Source organism: Polyodon spathula, chromosome 23 (assembly GCF_017654505.1).
Source record: "Polyodon spathula isolate WHYD16114869_AA chromosome 23, ASM1765450v1, whole genome shotgun sequence".
Classification (NCBI taxonomy): domain Eukaryota; kingdom Metazoa; phylum Chordata; class Actinopteri; order Acipenseriformes; family Polyodontidae; genus Polyodon; species Polyodon spathula.
In genome coordinates this window covers 4,978,824-4,998,138 of record NC_054556.1, presented here as the reverse complement: position 1 = coordinate 4,998,138, position 19,315 = coordinate 4,978,824, and the positions used below count along the sequence as shown (strand labels likewise).

The following is a 19,315-nucleotide window of genomic DNA, read 5'->3' as shown; positions in this document are numbered from 1 at the left end:
TGCATGAAAGCCATTAGTAGCTGATAGTTTGTACTGACATCATTACAAGGAAAATCTAACACACCTTTCCTGGTTACAGTAGCGACTGTTTTCTGTGTCTTTGTGCAGAATATGGGACACAATTGCTTTCACTCAGTAATTTGAAGCACCCTTAATTCTCATTGCCAAGTGACATTGAAGTAAAATCATTATTGATCTGAATTGGTGCATTCAAAATTGATTTTTAAGCGTTAAATGCAATGATAGTTTATGTAGTTCATGTTCAGTATACTTTTACAGTTAGTTCATATTCCAAAATACGATTTTCAGTTTTATAGAGGAATCTGTAGAAGCCAAAATAGTTTGGGACTTGGAGGCAATATAAGCAAGGCTTGCATTAGCATTACCATTACCACTTTCGTGCAAATACTGACGGCTCCTAATATTTAAATCCTGTACAAAAAATGTAAAGTGTCGCTTCATCTTTTTAGAGGCTGTAGCTTTTGCAATCGGGACGTAACGGTTCAGGTAATTTCTATGTGGCTGTCCTGATCCGCAAGCAAGTGATTACACAATTATATTGTTTTTGTTTTTCTGGGAGGTGAACTTCACTTTTACATTTAGCAGGGCTTTTGTTCGAGGTTAATGATGACACACTTTTTCTAGAAAGGCAATAGCAGGCATACGTTAATCTGTGACTTGCAAAACAATGAACATGATTATTCCTCGAATGAGCCTCACAGACATGCAGTAACTGAAATGCTTGAGCTTATAGGTTAGTTAAGTCTGTGTCCTGATAGAATATATCCTACACCGTGACCTTGTGTTTTGAATTCTTTAGTGTTTGGTTAAGTCATGTTTAACATAGCAAACTTGTTGGAGGAAGGTCGTGAGACTATATTTGTGTTAATTTCTTATGGTTTATGGAAACTTTCACATTTAAAGTTCATCGGTGCATGTAGTCTGACAGTTAAGGACAGACCCTTATGTACTAAAGGTTTTTAAAAATATGTATATATTTGTCCAGATGAGTAATATTCCTACTTTCCTGTTTTTTTTCAGAAGTGTTTCCTAATGATTATATTAATAATTCATGTACTACTGATATGCAAAAGTGAACTAACATTTGATATAATTATATGCCTTTAGATTTGTACTACAACAGTTAATTTCAGATATCTGGTGAATTGGCAACTGTATATCTAATTTAGTCATTGAATCTCACACTAAGGTGGTGCATCATTTGCTCCTCCACACTCTGTCCCTGTATGACAGGTATCCATTAGTTTGGCTTGAACTCTTGAATACCATTGTCCTTTTTAAGTGTTTTCTTTTTCCCTTTGGGTTTTATTGCAGGCTATACCTGATAAATTCCCCAGTGGTGCGTGCTGAAAACCTGCGTTTTAAAGAGGACGGTGTGAGAGATGTTCTTAAAGATGTCTTCTTGCCCTGGTACAATGCGTACCGTTTCGTCATTCAGAATGTCCAGAGGCTCCACAAGGTACCACTAGACTCAATCCAACATTGACTGCATTACGTTTTCCCTGAATATTTCAGCCTGTGTCTGCAGACACACAAGTTAGCATTGCGGTTTCCACATTTTTGTCTTAAGTTTAAGCTTCCAGTCTGGAATTAGTGTCTGCGTGCTATCGGTGAGGCTGGCTATAGTTCAGCTCTATGGTTACTGGAGGCTGCTATGTTTGTGCAGTGCTGCAGGTGATGAAAGGGGGGAAAAATGTACTTGCTGTGATTTTTTCCACATGGAGTATGTTATTGTGTTGTCTTCAGAGCCTGGTTGCAATAAAGAGTAGTTGCAGAGTCACTTTTTCACAGTATACACATTCGATGTATCAGCTGGTGCTTGACAGTTTTGTTGCAGCAGTGTACCAAAGTGTCTAATGGTGAACCACTTATTTATGCATTTTTTCAGGAAGAGGGAATCCAGTTCCTCTATAATGAAAGCACAGCCAAGAAAAGCGACAATATCATGGATAAATGGATTCTGTCATTCACACAGTCGCTCATCCAGTTCTTCAAGGCTGAAATGGATGGTAGGTGTCAGTCCTGAACTGGTCTGGGATTTCAAATTTCAGGGAAGTTTGTATAGCTGACCTGCTTTGTAACTTTTTGAAAAAGCAAGTTTAAACAGAATAACGGCAATTACGTCCTTTTGTATTTGAATTGGCCTAGCAGTTTTATTTTCAAACAATCGTGTGAGTTGTTAATGATATATTAGGAAGCGATATATATATATATATATATATATATATATATATATATATATATATATATATATATATATATATATATATATATATATATATATATATATAAAATATATATAATATAAAATATATTTAGATTTTTAGACATCTCCTCCAGTGTCACTCTTTAGGTTCGCTTCCTCTTTGAACTTCTGTCGTTGAGGGCAGTGTTAATTCAAGGTGTCGTGTTTCCTTAAGAGTTATTTTCGTTATCAGAAATAAATTTGAATAATTCTTGGTGTTGTTACCGAACGCGCAAAGACCCTGGGCATCCAGAATGAGTTTCGTTTAAAATAATATATATATATATATATATATATATATTAAATACTCATATTTTGCCCACGTTAAGCAGTTGAAGTATCTTGTAGTATTTGAGTTTATGTAACAATATTTTCTTTCTCTGTTACAGCTTTCAGATTGTACACTGTTGTACCAAGGCTAGTGAAATTTGTTGACATGTTAACCAATTGGTATGTGAGAACAAATCGCAGAAGGTTAAAGGTAGGTCGTTTCAAAGCATTTATTTAACTATTTAAACCCAGTTGAAATTGATCCACCAGCATGTTTTTCTTGGAGGCTGGAACATGTTGTGCTGAGACCCACCAAAATAGATGTCTACAGCATTTTCAGGTTGTTTACTTTTAGAAAATAAGTCACTACTTGTCTTTATTTACAGTCAAGCCTGTATTACAAGCAGGCCACAAAGCGGCATACCTTTTTTTTTTTTTTTTTTTTTTTTTTTTTTTTAAATACTTCCCAGTGACAAACAAACAAAACCTTTGTGTTAAATGTATATATTTTTTTGTATGTATTTAAACGAGCTGCTCCTACAACTTACACATAATAGATATGTGCATTTTTAATAATTAAGGATTGTGGGTGGGCGTAGCATGGAATTGACAGAACCTAAAATTTAAATGCTTTCTGCTGTTTTACAGGGTGAGAGTGGCACAGAAGACTGTGTTTGGGCTCTAGAAACACTGTTTAGTGTTCTGTTCTTCATGTGCAGGTTAATGGTATGTAACCACACCATAATTAAAGTTATATGTTGACACAGTGTTTTTCACTTTGAAATGTAGTGAAGGAGCAATTGTCAAGCCTCTTGTTTGTCCAATGTTAAATAAACAAATACAGAAATAATAATACAGCAGCTTATTAGATATGTGTTTCTGCAGGCTCCCTGCACTCCGTTTATTACTGAGATGATGTATCAGAACATGAAACACTTGATCGATCCTGCTTCACTGGAACAGAAGGAGACCAGCAGCATTCACTACCTCATGCTTCCTCAAGTCAGGTAAGCCTCGAAGTGTACTTTTAGCTAAATATCACCACCGTGTCAGTCAGGCTTTCTCCTGGCTCATTACTGAAGGCACTTGGTCAAAAAGCTGTACAGGGCCGTCTGTAGAGGATGTCTGTGAACTTTTATACCAGATTCTACCGACTTTTAAACAGTCAAATACATCATTCTGTAGAAAACACTTGGAACACTAGTTTAATAATTACAATTCAAAAGGGTGATCGGGTCTCCTCCCTTATGCAAATCCTCTTAAAGCCCAAAGTGATTCATGCAATCATGCTGATGGGAGAAGTGTTTGAGCATTCGTGTGGGAAAGGTGTTGGCTTTTTAACCCCTTAGCCATGGTGATGCATCTTTTGAAACTCCTTTAAGATCTACAGTACACTTAGTCAGCTAGGAGTGTGCAATCACACGTTCTTGAAATTGCCGTTTGTCTGGGAGATTTGATGCGTTGCACCTTGTTCTGTATTGATGGATTCTTTTATTTAATGTCAGTAATTTATTGGTTTCCCATTAGTAGTTCCATTCCATTCTCCTAATCGTATTGGAGGTGACAGTGAGTAAAAAAAAATTAAAATAACTATTACGCTGCAAATAACTGTATGCAGCATGTCATCTTTCTTTGCTGGGGCCCATCAGTCTTCCTGGAGTTGATTGAGTGAATTGCAAATCATAAAGCAATCACAAAGTTTTTCCTTTTAAACATGCAACCTCCCACTCCTGCAAAAGCTGTTACCGTAAATAACATTGTATGTCGACTTTCTAGGCATTTTTGCGGGGCTCTTAGGACTAATCTGCTGGTGCGATGTGTTTGCCGGTGTGCTAATATTGAACTGTGTACTAGTGCTACAATAGGGTTACTACAGTCACGTACTTGCTTAGTCATTTTGAATGTTAAACGCAAGCTTTCAGACTCTTGACTGACCTCCTCTGGACCTAAATATGCGATGACCCTGGGCCAGCCCAGTCCTGTGAACGGGGTCTTTGAGACTGGATAAAGTAGGACAGTTGGGCAAAAAATGAAAATGCTACACAACAGGTTTGAAATCGCGCGTTGTTGAATTTGCCAAAATGCATGTTAATCGCAATGCTGAAAAAACTGTACGTGACTGGAAATGAAACGAAGACAAACTTAAACATGACGAAAGAAAAAAACGAGCCGATAGAGGAGGAGAGTGTTCATGGCCCGATTGTAGAAAACATTTGGTTTGAATGGAGTACTTTAATTATGACTAATGCATACAGTAACTTGTTTTACATGTTAGTGCAACACAGTGGCACACTTGTAAAGTATGTGTATGGTTCTGATTAACAAAACACAATTAATGTGTGTGTACAGTGTGAAGTTTAATGCATTTGCACTTCGCCGTATGCAATACTTAGCTGTTGTGTTTACTGGTTATTAGACCAGTAAACACTGGTAATAAGCACTATTTAGTTTATTATACCATTGTCAGATGGTTTACACTGTTACTACTGAAATTTACAGTACTGTAGTAGTATTTTGTCTGCGTTGACATTGAATTTACTGAACCAATTAGAAATTTTGAAAAACTGAGTAGTTTCTCACAGGTTAACTAAAAACGAAAAACAACACAAATTATTAATGAAATAAAATACTGCAAACAAGGTTTCTTTCAAAACTAAAACTGTATTGTTCTTTATCAGTGTTCAGAATGTAGGAAAAAAAGTTGTGAAAAAAAGTATTTTAAACACAAAGGTGTTTTCATAAAATTGAAGTCTCATAAAAGGGGTGGAGAGCAACTTTTACGTCGGTGCGATAACAATTTTTACAGTAAGTAGTTTTTTTTGGTTTTTTTCCACAAGCTATGTGATTTGCAAAGGTCTTTGGGTTTCTGATTTTATAATGGTCTGTTTATGTAAAACAGAATATTAGCATGCAAAATAAAACAGTAAATGATCTGTATTTATTTATTCCATATTACAAAGGATGTGCCTCTTTGCACATTTTGCATTTGCTCAGCAGAGATCACCAGGGATCAGTTGACCTTGTTTCAGACACCAGCAGCTAAGTTTCTCGCTTGTGTTTCCTTGAGGGAGTGTAAATGGAACAGCAAGTACAGTACTGCACCACTGTTTGTCCACAGAATCATCAGTTATAGAATTTGTCATCTAGTCCTGCAGTTTTGTTCTAGAATGCATGTTGATATTTAGTTGCACAATAAGATTTTAAAAACTATATATAGTCGCTGTAAAAAGAGAAAATAAATAAATAACTGGAAAACTGAATTTAGATCAAGGTGTTGACTTGGTAACCATATTCTGCCGGCATCATAAATGTATTTTGTCTTTATCTTGCTGGTTTTAGGTATTAAAGATTGTGTGAAAACATTTAGGATTAGAAATGCCTATTATAGGCAGCATTTTTTTAAACTTAAGGGTGGAACAATATGCTTAAGGTGAAGCAGCCCGAAAGTGTGATCAAAAGATTGCCAGGTTACATATTCAGCTCTGTAGAATTCCTTGTGCACTGTAGGCTTTCTGAAGTCTCAGCTATTGTGCAGAAAAATGCTTTTTGTAACATAGTCTGGAGATATCCATACATATTGTAGCATCTCTGCAAAATACAGGCGCATGAATAGTTTTTTTTTTTTTTTTTTTTTAAGATTGCTATTTTTTTTACTAAGAAATGTTATTCAGATCGTCAAGGTTATATCTTTTCAGGCAGACAGTATATTCTAGTTGCATCTGTTTGACGCATGTATGAATTAAGCTAGATGGTATGTCATATTTGTTATTGTAGCTCCAGCCAAGACACTTGGTATAGATTTACAGTAGGTAATTATACCGGGAGATGGTCATTATGCCTGGAATGATGACACGCTCCCTGTAAATATTGATTCATTACAAAAAGATGCAGTTCATTACGAACAAAAAAGGAGAAGAGTAATATGTCTTCTTATACAAAGAAATGATCTAGGAGGGAACGCCTGCTGTGCCTGGTATTCTACATGCAAATGACATGCTGTCTGCTTGAACGTTCAATCTGATCTTCTATTCTACCAGCATAACTTTAATACATGTGTGTTTCTTAGTGGCAGTTTCAGAAAAAAACTAAACAATAAACAGCAACGTTTCTGTATTGCAGAGTGTCGTTGATTGATAAGCGCATTGAGAGCGCGGTGTCCCAGATGCAGTCTGTCATTGAACTGGGCAGAGTGATACGAGACAGGAAGACTCTCCCAGTCAAGGTAAGACTGCTTGAAATTTCTGCAAACTGTGTGGCTCACTGTTTAAACACAAATTAAATCGTCCCAGTTTTAGTATAGAAATTGTTTCCCTTTATTGCAGCTCGTATGACATTTAAACTTTATAGCAGGACAAAGAAGAATTTCACTGTTTAGATCCCACTCTACTGTGCCTTTGTAAATACAAAATACCAAAGGATTGCAAGCTTTCCTCATAAGGACTCACTTGGTGTTTATGTAACTGTTAATGTCATTGGTATTTTTTTTAGCTTGTTGTTGCTGTTGGCAGTAAAGAAGTTCTTTTTGTTTTAGTATCCTCTGAAAGAAGTTGTAGTCATCCACCAGGACCCTGAAGCTCTGCAAGACATCCTGTCCCTGGAGAAGTATATACTAGAGGCAAGTCATTCATATATAACACTGGAAATGCACATTTCTTCATTCTAATTTTGATAAGAGCTTGATTTAAATATACTGCTCCAGAAAATCCGAGGATATTGAGGGGTGTTTAGTTGCTGTTTTTAATCCCTAAATCCTCTATCACCCCTCCAGAGTCATTAAGAATGATTTATAACGCCTATTATAAATCTCAGAGTACACATCTTTGGTATGCGTTATTTCTATATTGTATTCTTCATGACATCGACTAGTGTAGGTGACCCACAGGAATTGTTAATATTTGTGGAATGGAAGTTTTTTCCCTGGTCAGTGAGACTTAATAAAATAGTATGAATTGATGCATACTGTCTTTTTAATAAGTAGCAAAAAGTTGATAAAGCAAACACTTTTAAAATGATTATCTGATATCAAAACCTTACTGATGGACCCAAGTAAACCCATGGGCATTAAATCTAGTCATTAAATTGCTATATCAGTCGAGGTGTTTTTTTTTTTTCCTTCCGAATATGTAAAGTGCATAGAAATAAGTGCATTAGGTATATAAATAAACTGAATTCATTCATCCTGAAGCAGCCGTGTCCCACAAATATTCTCATAAAGTTGACCAAGCACTTACATTGCTGATGGTAAATGACAGAAAATTAATTTGTAGCGTAATAAATCTGAATTTCATGTTGATGAATAATGGCATTGTTATTTAATTTTGTTTTTATGTTGGTCCCATTTCAATGGAACACTCTAGCGCTGTGCCAAGACTAAAAGCTTTTTGTTGTCTGTAAAATCGTTGTCATGATTTATTTAATTTTTTAATAACTGAAATCAATTGAAATGAAATTTCATACTGCATATCAGTATTGGAATTTCTGGATTTTATTTAATAGACGATTGAGTCTAGGTTCACATACAGTGAAACTGTTGGTTATTGTAAACGATGGGAGATTCTTTGGTTTTCTGGTGTAAGTTTGACTTTACAAACCATAAGCATGAAAACCATCAACATAAAAATATTTCTTGTGAGGGATTGGTGTTCTTCAGAATATGAAGTGACAGCAGCAACTGCTTATGGCATTTCACTGGCCAGTCACTGCCAAGTTTCTGCAAAAACAGTTTTAGTTGTGAAACGCAAAAGCACGATATTATTGTTGGACAGGAAAGGTGTGTTTAGGGCCGTGTTCATATAAGTGGCTGTGATGTATTGACACTGTGGGAACTGCACTTTTATCAATGTTAATATAGCTAGACCTAGTCAGTGCTACTCACTCTTGGTACTGTCTTTGATACAGATAAGATGACTCAGTCACTTGCCAGTGTGTCAATGTGCCTGATTTTAGAATATATTCATTTATGGGGGAAACCATTTCTTGATGCAATTTTTCACTTTGTTCTCCAGGAGCTGAATGTTCGTCAGCTGACCCTCTCGGCTGACAAAGACAAATACGGCATCCGCTTGAGAGCAGAGCCAGATCACATGGTCCTTGGCAAACGCCTAAAAGGAGCTTTCAAATCTGTCACTGCAGCCATTAAGGAACTGAAGAGTGAGCAGCTGGAGTCTTTCCAAAAGACAGGTGTGTGTTGTGTGGATTTAAGCAACCCCCTCAAACCCAGTTTGAGGAAAGGAGGTGATCTGGGGAATACTGGGTTTTATACAGGGTGTGTACTTGTGTTAGAGCCTGTTTGTGGAAAACCATATCCCTTTTTTAGGTGTTTCATTTTGATTAATTTTTTAAGTACATTTTATTTGCTCTTTTCTACCTGATACACGTTTAGAAATAAGATTTATGAAGATAGAATGCGATACCGTAGAATGTACATTTCATTTGTTTGAAGAACAGCTATGCCTTTGGGGGGAAAAAAGGCTCGTGGGTCAACTTTGAAGAATTTCAGAAACTGGTATTTAATAACAAAACCAAAATGTATTACCATTCAACAAACTACCATAGTAGTTTAACCCTGTCGTCCACCACCACCACCATCAAATATGCACCTGTTCTGAGAGAACTTTGTTGACAAGAATGCATTTTTTTCTGCTGTTAAAAAGCAAGCTGTGATGGATGTTGGAAACCCAGTTAGAATCTTTTGAAGTGAATGAGCCCTTGTAGGTCTCTCGGTAGAAGAATTCTGTCTGAAACTATTTCCTAAACCAGTAAAATAAAATTGCTCTATAATCAAGACTTCCTTAACCACCATGCTAGTGATGTTAGAATAATAATAATAATAATAATAATAATAATAATAATAATAATAATAATAATAATAATAACTTGTCCTACAGATCACACGTTCCTCCATCAGTATTCTGTAGTTAGAAAAGAGCAGTTGTTTGATGGAGGATTTACAGTTGACTAACTTTTCTGTTAAACTGGCTTTGATTCAGGTTTTTTTTTTTGCTAGTTGTAATGACTGCATTACTTCTAGTCTTCCCAGCATTGCTAATAGCAGTTACTTGTTTCAGGTGCCATTGTGGTGGATGGGCAAGAGCTCCATGAGGAGGATCTGCGACTCATGTACACCTTTGACCAAGGCTCTGGAGCTGCCTCCCAGTACGAGGCTCACTCCGACGCACAGGTAGGGGAATGGATGGATATGTATGTGTGTGTGTGTATATATAGATATAGATGCACATTATAATCTGTGATGCGGACAACACATTCGTTTCTTGTCAACTTTGTGGGCCGTTTTGTAACACTTTTAGTATATTGGTGAAGGGTGTCTCTCTTACTGTTATTCAGCAGTCAGAACCTCCTGGCATTGCTTTGTAGTTCTCTCCACTGAAACGCACACAGACATCCTATATATATAACTTATGTAGCACTGCAGTCATAGTACTGGTTTCCAAAAAAAAGGTTTTATTGCTATCGCATGTTATAAATAGGTGGAGGAAATGTATGTGAAGGCGGCTAGGTCAGTCGGATCTAAACCACTTGCCTGAGAATTAGATTTGTGATTCTTGCGTCAAACTGGCGAGATGGTTCATCTCACTGGAGCGAGAGTAATTGTAGATTTTGTGCTGCCAACTTTGTGACTGGCATTTGATCAGAAGAATGTATTGACAGATACTGGCCACAGAAAGGTTTGTAGCTCAGCAGGGGTAACTGTGAAAGGAAATTTCAGTTTATTGGAAAAGGGCAGACATGGGAACTGTAATGCAAGTTGTTTTCTCTTTTCTTTTAGTTGATGTATTTTTATTTTCTTTCAGAATGTCATTTGAAAAAAAAATGATTAACCAGCTAGTTAGGTACAGTTTTTCCAGTGGGAACATGAATGTCTGCTTTCAAATTCCTTCAAAGCAGGCCAGTAACTATTAGGTAAACTTAACTAGTTCCTGAGCAATTTATTCCTCTATGGACCTAGCTAAAGACGTTTGTACTTAAATTGGCACGGTGCCTGAAGCGGTTTGCACAGATTCAACTAAAGTAGCTTTAAACTAATGAAATACAATTGTATATGCATAAGTTCTACTTTACTTATGACCTACTTAAAACTCTCTCTACTATTTTTGACAACATTCTGTGCACTAATCTGGGTCTCTGCAGCTTCTGAAATAAGAAGGAAAAGGCCATTCTCCGGTTATTTGATAATCTGATTTCTTTAGTATGCTGTAAGAAGATTTTGATGGATTTATATTTGTTTTTCTTAGGTTTTGGTTCTGCTGGACGTCACCCCAGATCAATCCATGGTGGATGAAGGAGTGGCCAGGGAGGTTATTAACCGTATCCAGAAACTTCGTAAGAAGGTCAATGTTGTTTTGGGATCATTTCTTCTCCTGTGCTTTTAATTATTTATTTTTTTTATTGTACATTTTCAGATTGCTCTACTTTTTTGTATGAGAGAATAATTAATTGGGTTTATCTAATACAAATGAAAGTTTCAAACTTTGTAGTGTTCCGCTTTAAGATTGTTAGATTATCTTTTTTTAATGAACTAGAGTTTTAATCTCTGCCTTAGTAGCTTACCTTAACCAGCTGGTGAGCATTGTTACTTTTTAACCCTTTGTGTGTGTACACAATATAACCCACATGATCCCTCTATAGAATATTGAGTTTTCACAATTTTGAACACATCTCCTTTACAAGGGTAGCTGCACATTTCTTATGACAATCAGGCAAAGCATGCGAAAAAAGAATCTGGTCCAGTGGTATATCGCAATGCAAAACACGTAGAGCTGACAGCTTTTTTCAATCTACTGTTATGACTTGTTGAAGTTCAAGAAATGAGTCCACTGCAGTTAACTGATGCTCATTGTACAGGGAGCCCTTGTTGTGGAAAACCTTTCTTCCTGCTATGTTTTACCCTCTAGTGGGAAGTAAACGTAAGTTGCCTGTAAGAGAAGGCTGCTTCCAGGTAATGGTCAAGACCCAAAAGGTTTACCAGCAGCAGCAACTCCACTGGAGAGAAGGCACACAATGTGCAATTGATTATTAATATATATATATATTATATATATATATATATATATATATATATATATATATATATATATATATATATATATATATATATATATATATATATATATATATAAAAATAAAGTTGAATTATTTGGTTCTTGGGCTTAAGCCAGCTTTCTGTTGAAAAGCCCGAATGTAGGATCTGTTTTTCCCTAGTATTTTACAGGCATTCCCTAATCTTGTTTATCCATCTAGCTTCATAAAAAGAATGACAGCATTGCCAGATTTATATTGGCTCAAGATTACTCATTGCCAGGTTTATTTTTGTTTTAGCTGCTGATCTGAGTTCCAAGCATAGAATGAATCTGGTGTGTCCTGTCTTTGTCCACTTTTTACCACTGCTTATTGAAAAGCAGAGAAGGTTTCTATAAAGCAATTTAATATTTAGTGAAAACGTGACGCGGTCTCCACTTGCAGTGAGAACACGGGGAGGGGCAAGAAGAGTAATATTTAGATGCCTTAAAGTAGGTCGCAGCTGAGGCATGTATGCTTTCTTTAGCAAGTGAGGACATTTCTCTTGAGAAACAGTTATTGAAGTAAATTGCCTAGTATGCAGCATACTGCTTCCTTCGTTTAAGGCTGATTTTACTCTCAAGGCACAGCACGATTAGTGTCTGAGAGGATTTAGAAAAGATCAATATGTTGTGATGCGTCAAGGTTAGGGCTGTTTTGAACTCAGTAGAAGAGCTGACAAGTCTGGGTGGCTGAAGCAGGAAAGAATAATGTGATATTTTGTAGGCGTGCAGCTGTGAGCATATGCAGTAAAACATATCTGAATTTAAAATGAGGTTCATGGTCATTCAAATAGCCAGCGGGATGGCCGTGTATTTCACCTTGTGGATATATTGTGCTAGAGAGATTTAATCTTTTTTTTCTTTTTCAATCTTTTTTTTTTTTTAAAAGGGTCATCTAGTTCCTTCGGATGAAATCACAGTTTATTACAGCTCAAAACCAGCAGGTGAATACTTGGAGAAAGTTATCCAGGCTCATACTGACTTCATACTGGCAACTACCAAGGCCCCATTGAAAAACTACCCAGTGCCTGCAAGTGCAAGTGTGATCATTCAAGAGAAAACAAAGGTAATGACAGTGAAAAATGATTGTGTCCAGTGTTCTGACAGCAAGTACCGTAGGTAAAACATGTATACAGGTCATAAATACAAAAAAGCATAGCTTGTTACCACTGCAGTTTTAAATAAATATAATCAACGCCAATGTTTTTGTCTAAATCTGAATGGAAGGATTAACATCATTAAGATTGTTATTTTAAAGAGATCTAGGAACCAATTAGTAACATCTACAGGAACAGAGATTGAAAATAAAAATCAATATTATGTTCAGTCTCATTCAGAAACCTTTGTCTCACCACCTTTTTTTAGAAGTGATATTTCGAGGCAGTGTTAGGTTCATGAGAACCTTTCTTGTTACAAAGAACAAAATAAAATCTTATTATCTTCTGTGTGTAATTGTAAATGACCAGTATTTTAAGAATTAAAAGCATTTTGTAGTGTTGGTAAACAGTACTTCAGAGGGAACACATGAAATAACCTTCCCCCTTTTTTTTTAAAATGGTTTTCCAGCTGAAGGAATCTGATTTGGACCTCACTATTGTAAAGGGTGCTTCAGAAGTAAGAGCTCCACTCTCTGGCCCTGCATGTGCCTATGTCAATGTAAAAATAACACTTGACAACAAAGAACAAGGTAAGCAACACCCCCTAATGCTGGTTCTACACCCAATAGCCTGACAGTTCCCCGGTGATTTTGTTGCATTATTTTCAGAGTTTTGCCATGCAAGGGAAGGACATTGTCCTACAACTGCATGAGCATGACCAAGATAACACTGCTGGTATGTCGTCCTTTAGGAACATGGCAGAAACACTCTGTGATTTATACTTTTTGGTTTCTGGTCCATCGCTGTATACATGCCGTAGTGCTAAGCAGCTGCTTTTTTAAATTAAATTATCAGAAAATGCTCAACCACTTACTAAACATTTTTAATTCTATATTCTAAATTCTTGTTTCCTTTTTATTGAAGCTGGTGTTATTCTGCTGGAGAATCCCAAGGGGGATAATACACTGGATTTCCACGGACTACTTGGAGTCTGTTCCAGCATCTTTGACTTTGAGAATACGAAACTGTCTATATATAATGGGAAAACGGGTATGTGCACTTCAACTGAGCGGATCGGTGAAAGACAATTAATATCTATTTTTAGACAAAGTTCCACAGTTGTTGCATAGCTGTTACCATGCAGTGGGAGGTGAGTGTGATTGTGCTTCTTGCCTCAAATTTTGTACAGAAATACCAGGAATCTTCTTAGGGTTGATTTTCAAATGGTAATACCTTCCCTGCTTCTTTATATTTGAGTGACCTTTTCCATTTTTGAGTTAATGCCTCAATTTCACTGGAATGGAGTCCTCATTTTTAGCTACTTGGCAACATGGCTTGACCCGATGACTTGAGCAGGGAGTTTGGAAGCTCTTCAGTTTTGCAGATTCTCTGTGTTACCATAGGCATGTCACTTAACCGCTTAATTGCATCTGTACATCCAGCTGTACATCTGGGGAAAAGCTAGCTCTGTTGTAAATTAGTTTTGAAACCTCATTCTAAACTATTTTTAGCAAGTCATTTCTAAAATTAAGTAGGTTTGAGATGTATTCTAAAAATACTTTATACTTAATACTTTTTTTTTCCATGAACTGAATTGCTTTGATCAAATTAGTGGATAGATACTCCATGTAGACTTGTTCTGTGTTAAAGCATACCACACATACTTTGATAGGACATTCTGCTAGCTCCAGCTACTAGAATTGAGGGCTCTTAGAAGATCTGTCTTTACACACAACACACTCACAGTTTTACTTGAATATAAAGAACTGCTTGTACATTTATGAAGAAACTTGGTTAAAATACTCTTTGACTAGTTAAGTTTCAGAATCTGCCGGTACATTGTCGCTAGTTGTTAAAATAGTGAGATTTCAGTTTATCAGTCATTCCTTCTAATTTAAGACACTTGTTAAATCAGAAATGGCCTGAGTCTTAAATTTGAGTGTAGTGATGCAGTCTGTTACAATATTAATATTTTAGACCATGAAGGTACAAAGTCATAAGTGTCCTCTACGATAATCCCTCAGCTGCAGACGGCCGAAAGCACAGGAAGATTAAGGACATCGAGGGATCAACAAATCATGCAGTCTATGGCGCGTATAGCCCACCAAAAACTTTTTCCCTTGCATTCAGTGTGTTGTTGTTCTTGCCAATCACCCTTGCAGAAACACTGCTCGATCACAACAATGTTTTGCACAAATTTGTTGACAAATGTATTTTCATGAGTTGTTTTTTTTTTTTTTAGTAAGTGGGGTAAATTGGACAATACCTGCACATCCCTATTCATCCCTTCCAATACTTTTTGGAGGTTGCTGTGTATATTTTGCATGTTTTCCAGCTAAGAGTGCTTTTGATATTTGTCATTTCTGCCCTGGAAGGTGCACTGCATCTTTTTGACGCTTTAGAACACAGATTTCAGAGAGCAAGAGAGATCAAGGAATTCTGAGTCCACATATTAATTTGGCACTTTCTTGGTTTGCAGTTTTTCTGTACATCGCACTTTTTCGAGTCAGATCTTAGGAAGGTCTTTTTAAAAGGACATGCCAGTGAAACAAGTATTTCAGTGACATTCTCTTCCTGTGCTATAACTATAAATTAAACCGTAAGATGAAAAAGTAGGTCACCAGGACCTACAGTGTATGCACATATAAAAGTGCAAGATTGACAATAATATTAAAATGTTAGTGACTCTGCAGCAACAGTTGTTGATGCATAGTTCACCCCCTTGTCTCTAAGTCGCTCTGGATAAAAGTGTCTGCTAAAGGACTAATTAGTAATATGTGACAGACTGATGTGACCTACAGAAAGATTGTCAATTATTTGTGCTAACAATGGTCCTTAGCAATTCACAAGCAGCAGAATGCATAATTTGAGAATGTGACATACTTGCAGATGTATCTACAGTGACTTGCCTCTCCCGTATCACCCAAGGGACCTGCATGCAAGCTCAGTGGGGGGATAATAAAGTCCTGTAATTCCATCTTCCTTGTAGTCCCTGACAATCACTGCATGTGTGTGGCATTCTGGGATTGAAAAGAAACCACACAACACGGCAAACAATAATTGAGACCGATTTTACTTTTCAGAAGCTGCTCTTGGTTTGTCAGTATTGAAGTGTAGTGTAGTGTAGTGTATTGCTTGTGATGAAGTGGAAGTGTGAATGCCCGTGTGCATTGCTGTACTTGGTCTTTTTTTTTTTTTTTTTTTTTTAATGTTCAGTAGACGTTGTTTCCAAACAAATCCAGACCAGTGCCCACTTTTAATTAATGGACAAAAGATCCTTGATCGTTTCATTGTTTCGTCATGTCCCAGCACTAATGAGAATTGAAGACTGGGTTCAAACAGTTCCCTAAATACTCACTTGGGGCTACGTTAGTGTCATTCTTTGATGTTCATCTAATGAGGGTAGAAGGAAATTGTTGACCCTAGAAACCAGACTTGTTTATTATGAGACGTTTTTTCTTCTGGTGTAGTAAACACAACAAGCTGCATTACATTGTGATTCTGCATTTTACATGAGTGTGCACAGCACTGAGACAATTGAGAATAACGCTTTGTATTGCACATGTTGATAGCAATGCAGTGTCTTAAGTAATCATATGTCACATGTACTATGTTGTGGTCTTTAGTATTAGTGCAGCAGACACTAGCCTTTGTAACCATGTTTGATTTTTGAGTCTTAGTCTTTTATTATACTGCATTTAAAAAAGCGCCCATCCTGAGGAATCTTCTGACTTTGGCTAATTCTGATTTCAGAACTGGGCAGCAAGACTGATCTCCTGGCTTTGAATGGAAAGACTCTGCATGTGACGTCCGGAGCAGCTCCAGCCGATCCCTCCAGCACTAATGCACTGCTTTGTCAATATATTAACTTGCAGCTGCTGAACACAAAGCCACAAGGTTAGTAAGTTTTTTTTCCAGATTGAGAAATTTATTACATAAGTAGCGCAGACGTATTTGTTTGAAATAATATTTTGCCCACCAGTATTCGCACCACCTTATCTTGTCATTGTGAATTAGATAATTCACACTGATATCATTACCATGTCATAAACATTCATATATCACTTCAAAATGTCACATTCTTTCAGTGTTTTTTCATAGCGTAAATGAATACAAATTGTCTCAACAGTTTTTTTTGTTTCTTCAAATTCATATATTGTCCAGACATTTTTTCACTCTGTTCTGGAATAGCAAGGTACAATAAGTGTGCCAAAATTATAAAAAATAAATAAAAAAAAAAAAACCAAAAAATAGTTAACATGGTGATGATCAGTCAACAGATGTATCACTTTGTTTGTAGCTACCAAGTAAAGAAAAGGCAGCAGCTTTCCTGCAGGATGCCTTTGTTAAAACATTGAAAATAAAGACAAAAGGGCACATTAAAACCACCAGATACTGGCGTTTTAGACCGCTGATCTCACTTTAAAAGACAGAGTGGTCTTTGGTATTTTTGGAAAATTGCTTAGAAGGGGTCACAAACGTCTTGATCTATTCTTCTGACTGGTACACAAACAGAAGTTATTGTTGCAAGAAATTGCTGACCCAGATATTTCTGGAAGACTACAGTGCTGAATTATTTAGACGTAGCTCTGGGTTGTGTTGAGACACTTCTATCTATCATCTAGAATGCCAAAGTGGAATTCTGGGAACTCTCCTGTTGGAAAACCCAGTAGGCCAGAATGAGCTGACATACAAAGGGCTCCTGCATGAAGCAGCAAAGGTGTTCGGTATCAGAAGCAGAAGGCTGAAACTCTATCTTGATGAGGCTCTCACGGAAGGTAAGCTTTTTGGGGCTCTGTTGCCAAGGATAGACCTTTTTTTAGTATGTTTTTAACTATTTTGTACAGGTTTCTACATCTGAAATGGTCCTCTAAACAAATGTCTGACTTAATTACAATTTCTGCGTGCCACTTTTCCTTCCCAACAGCTAGCTTGTAGCATGTTTGCAGTACAGTACCCTCCATCATACACAGTTAAGGTTTTTAAACTTGCATATAGACAGACTATGACTCCTGGGTAGGGCTGTGTCTTTTGACCCACCACTTTGAGGCCTTGCAGTGTGTATGAACAGAACAGATCTAATTTCTTTCTGTTCACTTATACCGTACTGAATCAGATTAAAAACAAACACGGTATTTGTAGTTTGTTCTGTTACCAACATTGAAAGTTAAGTTTGGTTTACTCACACGAAGTAGGCCACATCCCTCGGGCACCCACAGCCTGGCTTCTTCTGAAGCAGTGAATCAGAGCCGTGTTGCAGAAATGTTAGATATGCACAGCCACATAAGTTCTTCATTAATTTCAGGGTTAGTTCCTCAAGGGTAGCAGTTTTTATTTGTATTAATGTTTTTAGCCTTTGCTACCGTGGATGCGTTTTTTTTTGTTTGTTTTTTTCACAAATGTTGTTGTGCTGCACCATATTCCAGCTTGATTGTTTAAAACCCTGGGGGTTGTGTGAACACATTCCACGTCCTGTGTTCTGTATGTGATAAAACTAAAAACGATGCACTGATGCCGTTTGTGACAGTAACAAAGCTATTACTATAACGTGTATGGACAGGGAGACTGCGATGTTTCCGTCCTTTTGAAAATGTTGCATTCTTTAGGTTTTTAATGTTTTTGATCAGAGTCCTCCTTGAGATGAAAGGTGGCCATATTAAGCAGTTCAGATGGTCACAATATTACACATTTCATGATCTGCTGTGATTCACCCAGCACTATAAATCACTAGATCTTAACATATATAGAAATACTAAAATAAACTAGTACAATTATTTGATATATATATGTATGTTCTGTATATACAATATTTTATACTATGTGTTGTGTTTTTTTTTTTGTAAAAAGACAGTAACTGAATTTGCATGTATTTTTCAGAAGTCACGCAGGACTACTCGCTGAAGATGCTCAACACGAAGATGGTGTATATCCAAGTTTTACCAACCACAGCTGAAGCATAAGGCTTTACAAAACAAATACTGCTGGCTTCTTCAAACAGTGGAATGGCTGATTTTAAATTTGGTAACCCAACAATCAGATTTCTTCCGGGGCACATTTTATTATTATCAGACTATAACTCTGATTAGGTACAGTGGTTTTTATTTGGTCCTTCTGGTTTTGTATTTGTATTCAGTCATATAGTAAATATTTAAAGTTAACTTTTCATATCACTTCCTTTAAAGTGTTGAAACTTTGTGTCAGACATTATGCTATTTGCAGAATGAATTGCTGTTAAGATTATGTCCAGTCCTTTGAGCTATAGCAGTCAATGCAATGGGTACCCTAAGAAAGTGTGAGTGCCATTGAATTAAATAGATCATGGAATGCTACTGTAAAGCACTTGCAATTTACCTCTAAGGGTGTGTCTGGGCTATAATTGACATGAAACATCTGAATGATTTTGGCTGTATTTCTGTCTGTTTTAATTGGGTGAACTGTCCTTTGATTTAAGCGGTAAGCAGTACTTCGTATTATGAAATGCTGTATCAGACATTTTATGGACATGCTTGGGTAATGTAATGAGAGGAGATGGGTTTTCAAGGAGATGCACAATACAAAGGCTTTCAAATACGCTGTATTGCTGAACAATAAAGTACTTCCTGATA

The 19,315-nt window shown here is 36.7% G+C and overlaps 1 protein-coding gene across 2 annotated transcripts in view; it reads left to right on the top strand.

Moving 5' to 3' along the window:
- LOC121297866 (isoleucine--tRNA ligase, cytoplasmic-like) overlaps positions 1-19,315 on the top strand; it is a 38,870-nt gene extending 19,555 nt beyond the window's left edge. For both annotated transcript variants that reach the window (XM_041224426.1, XM_041224425.1), the window contains exons 19-34: positions 1,336-1,480; positions 1,910-2,030; positions 2,656-2,747; positions 3,185-3,262; positions 3,422-3,543; positions 6,656-6,758; positions 7,068-7,151; positions 8,542-8,716; positions 9,604-9,716; positions 10,789-10,884; positions 12,503-12,679; positions 13,180-13,300; positions 13,635-13,760; positions 16,464-16,607; positions 17,336-17,488; positions 18,588-19,315. In XM_041224426.1, coding sequence (XP_041080360.1) covers positions 1,336-1,480; positions 1,910-2,030; positions 2,656-2,747; positions 3,185-3,262; positions 3,422-3,543; positions 6,656-6,758; positions 7,068-7,151; positions 8,542-8,716; positions 9,604-9,716; positions 10,789-10,884; positions 12,503-12,679; positions 13,180-13,300; positions 13,635-13,760; positions 16,464-16,607; positions 17,336-17,488; positions 18,588-18,670 — 1,933 coding nt within the window. In that variant the 3' untranslated portion in view covers positions 18,671-19,315. The remainder of the gene's footprint in view (positions 1-1,335; positions 1,481-1,909; positions 2,031-2,655; positions 2,748-3,184; positions 3,263-3,421; positions 3,544-6,655; positions 6,759-7,067; positions 7,152-8,541; positions 8,717-9,603; positions 9,717-10,788; positions 10,885-12,502; positions 12,680-13,179; positions 13,301-13,634; positions 13,761-16,463; positions 16,608-17,335; positions 17,489-18,587) is intronic.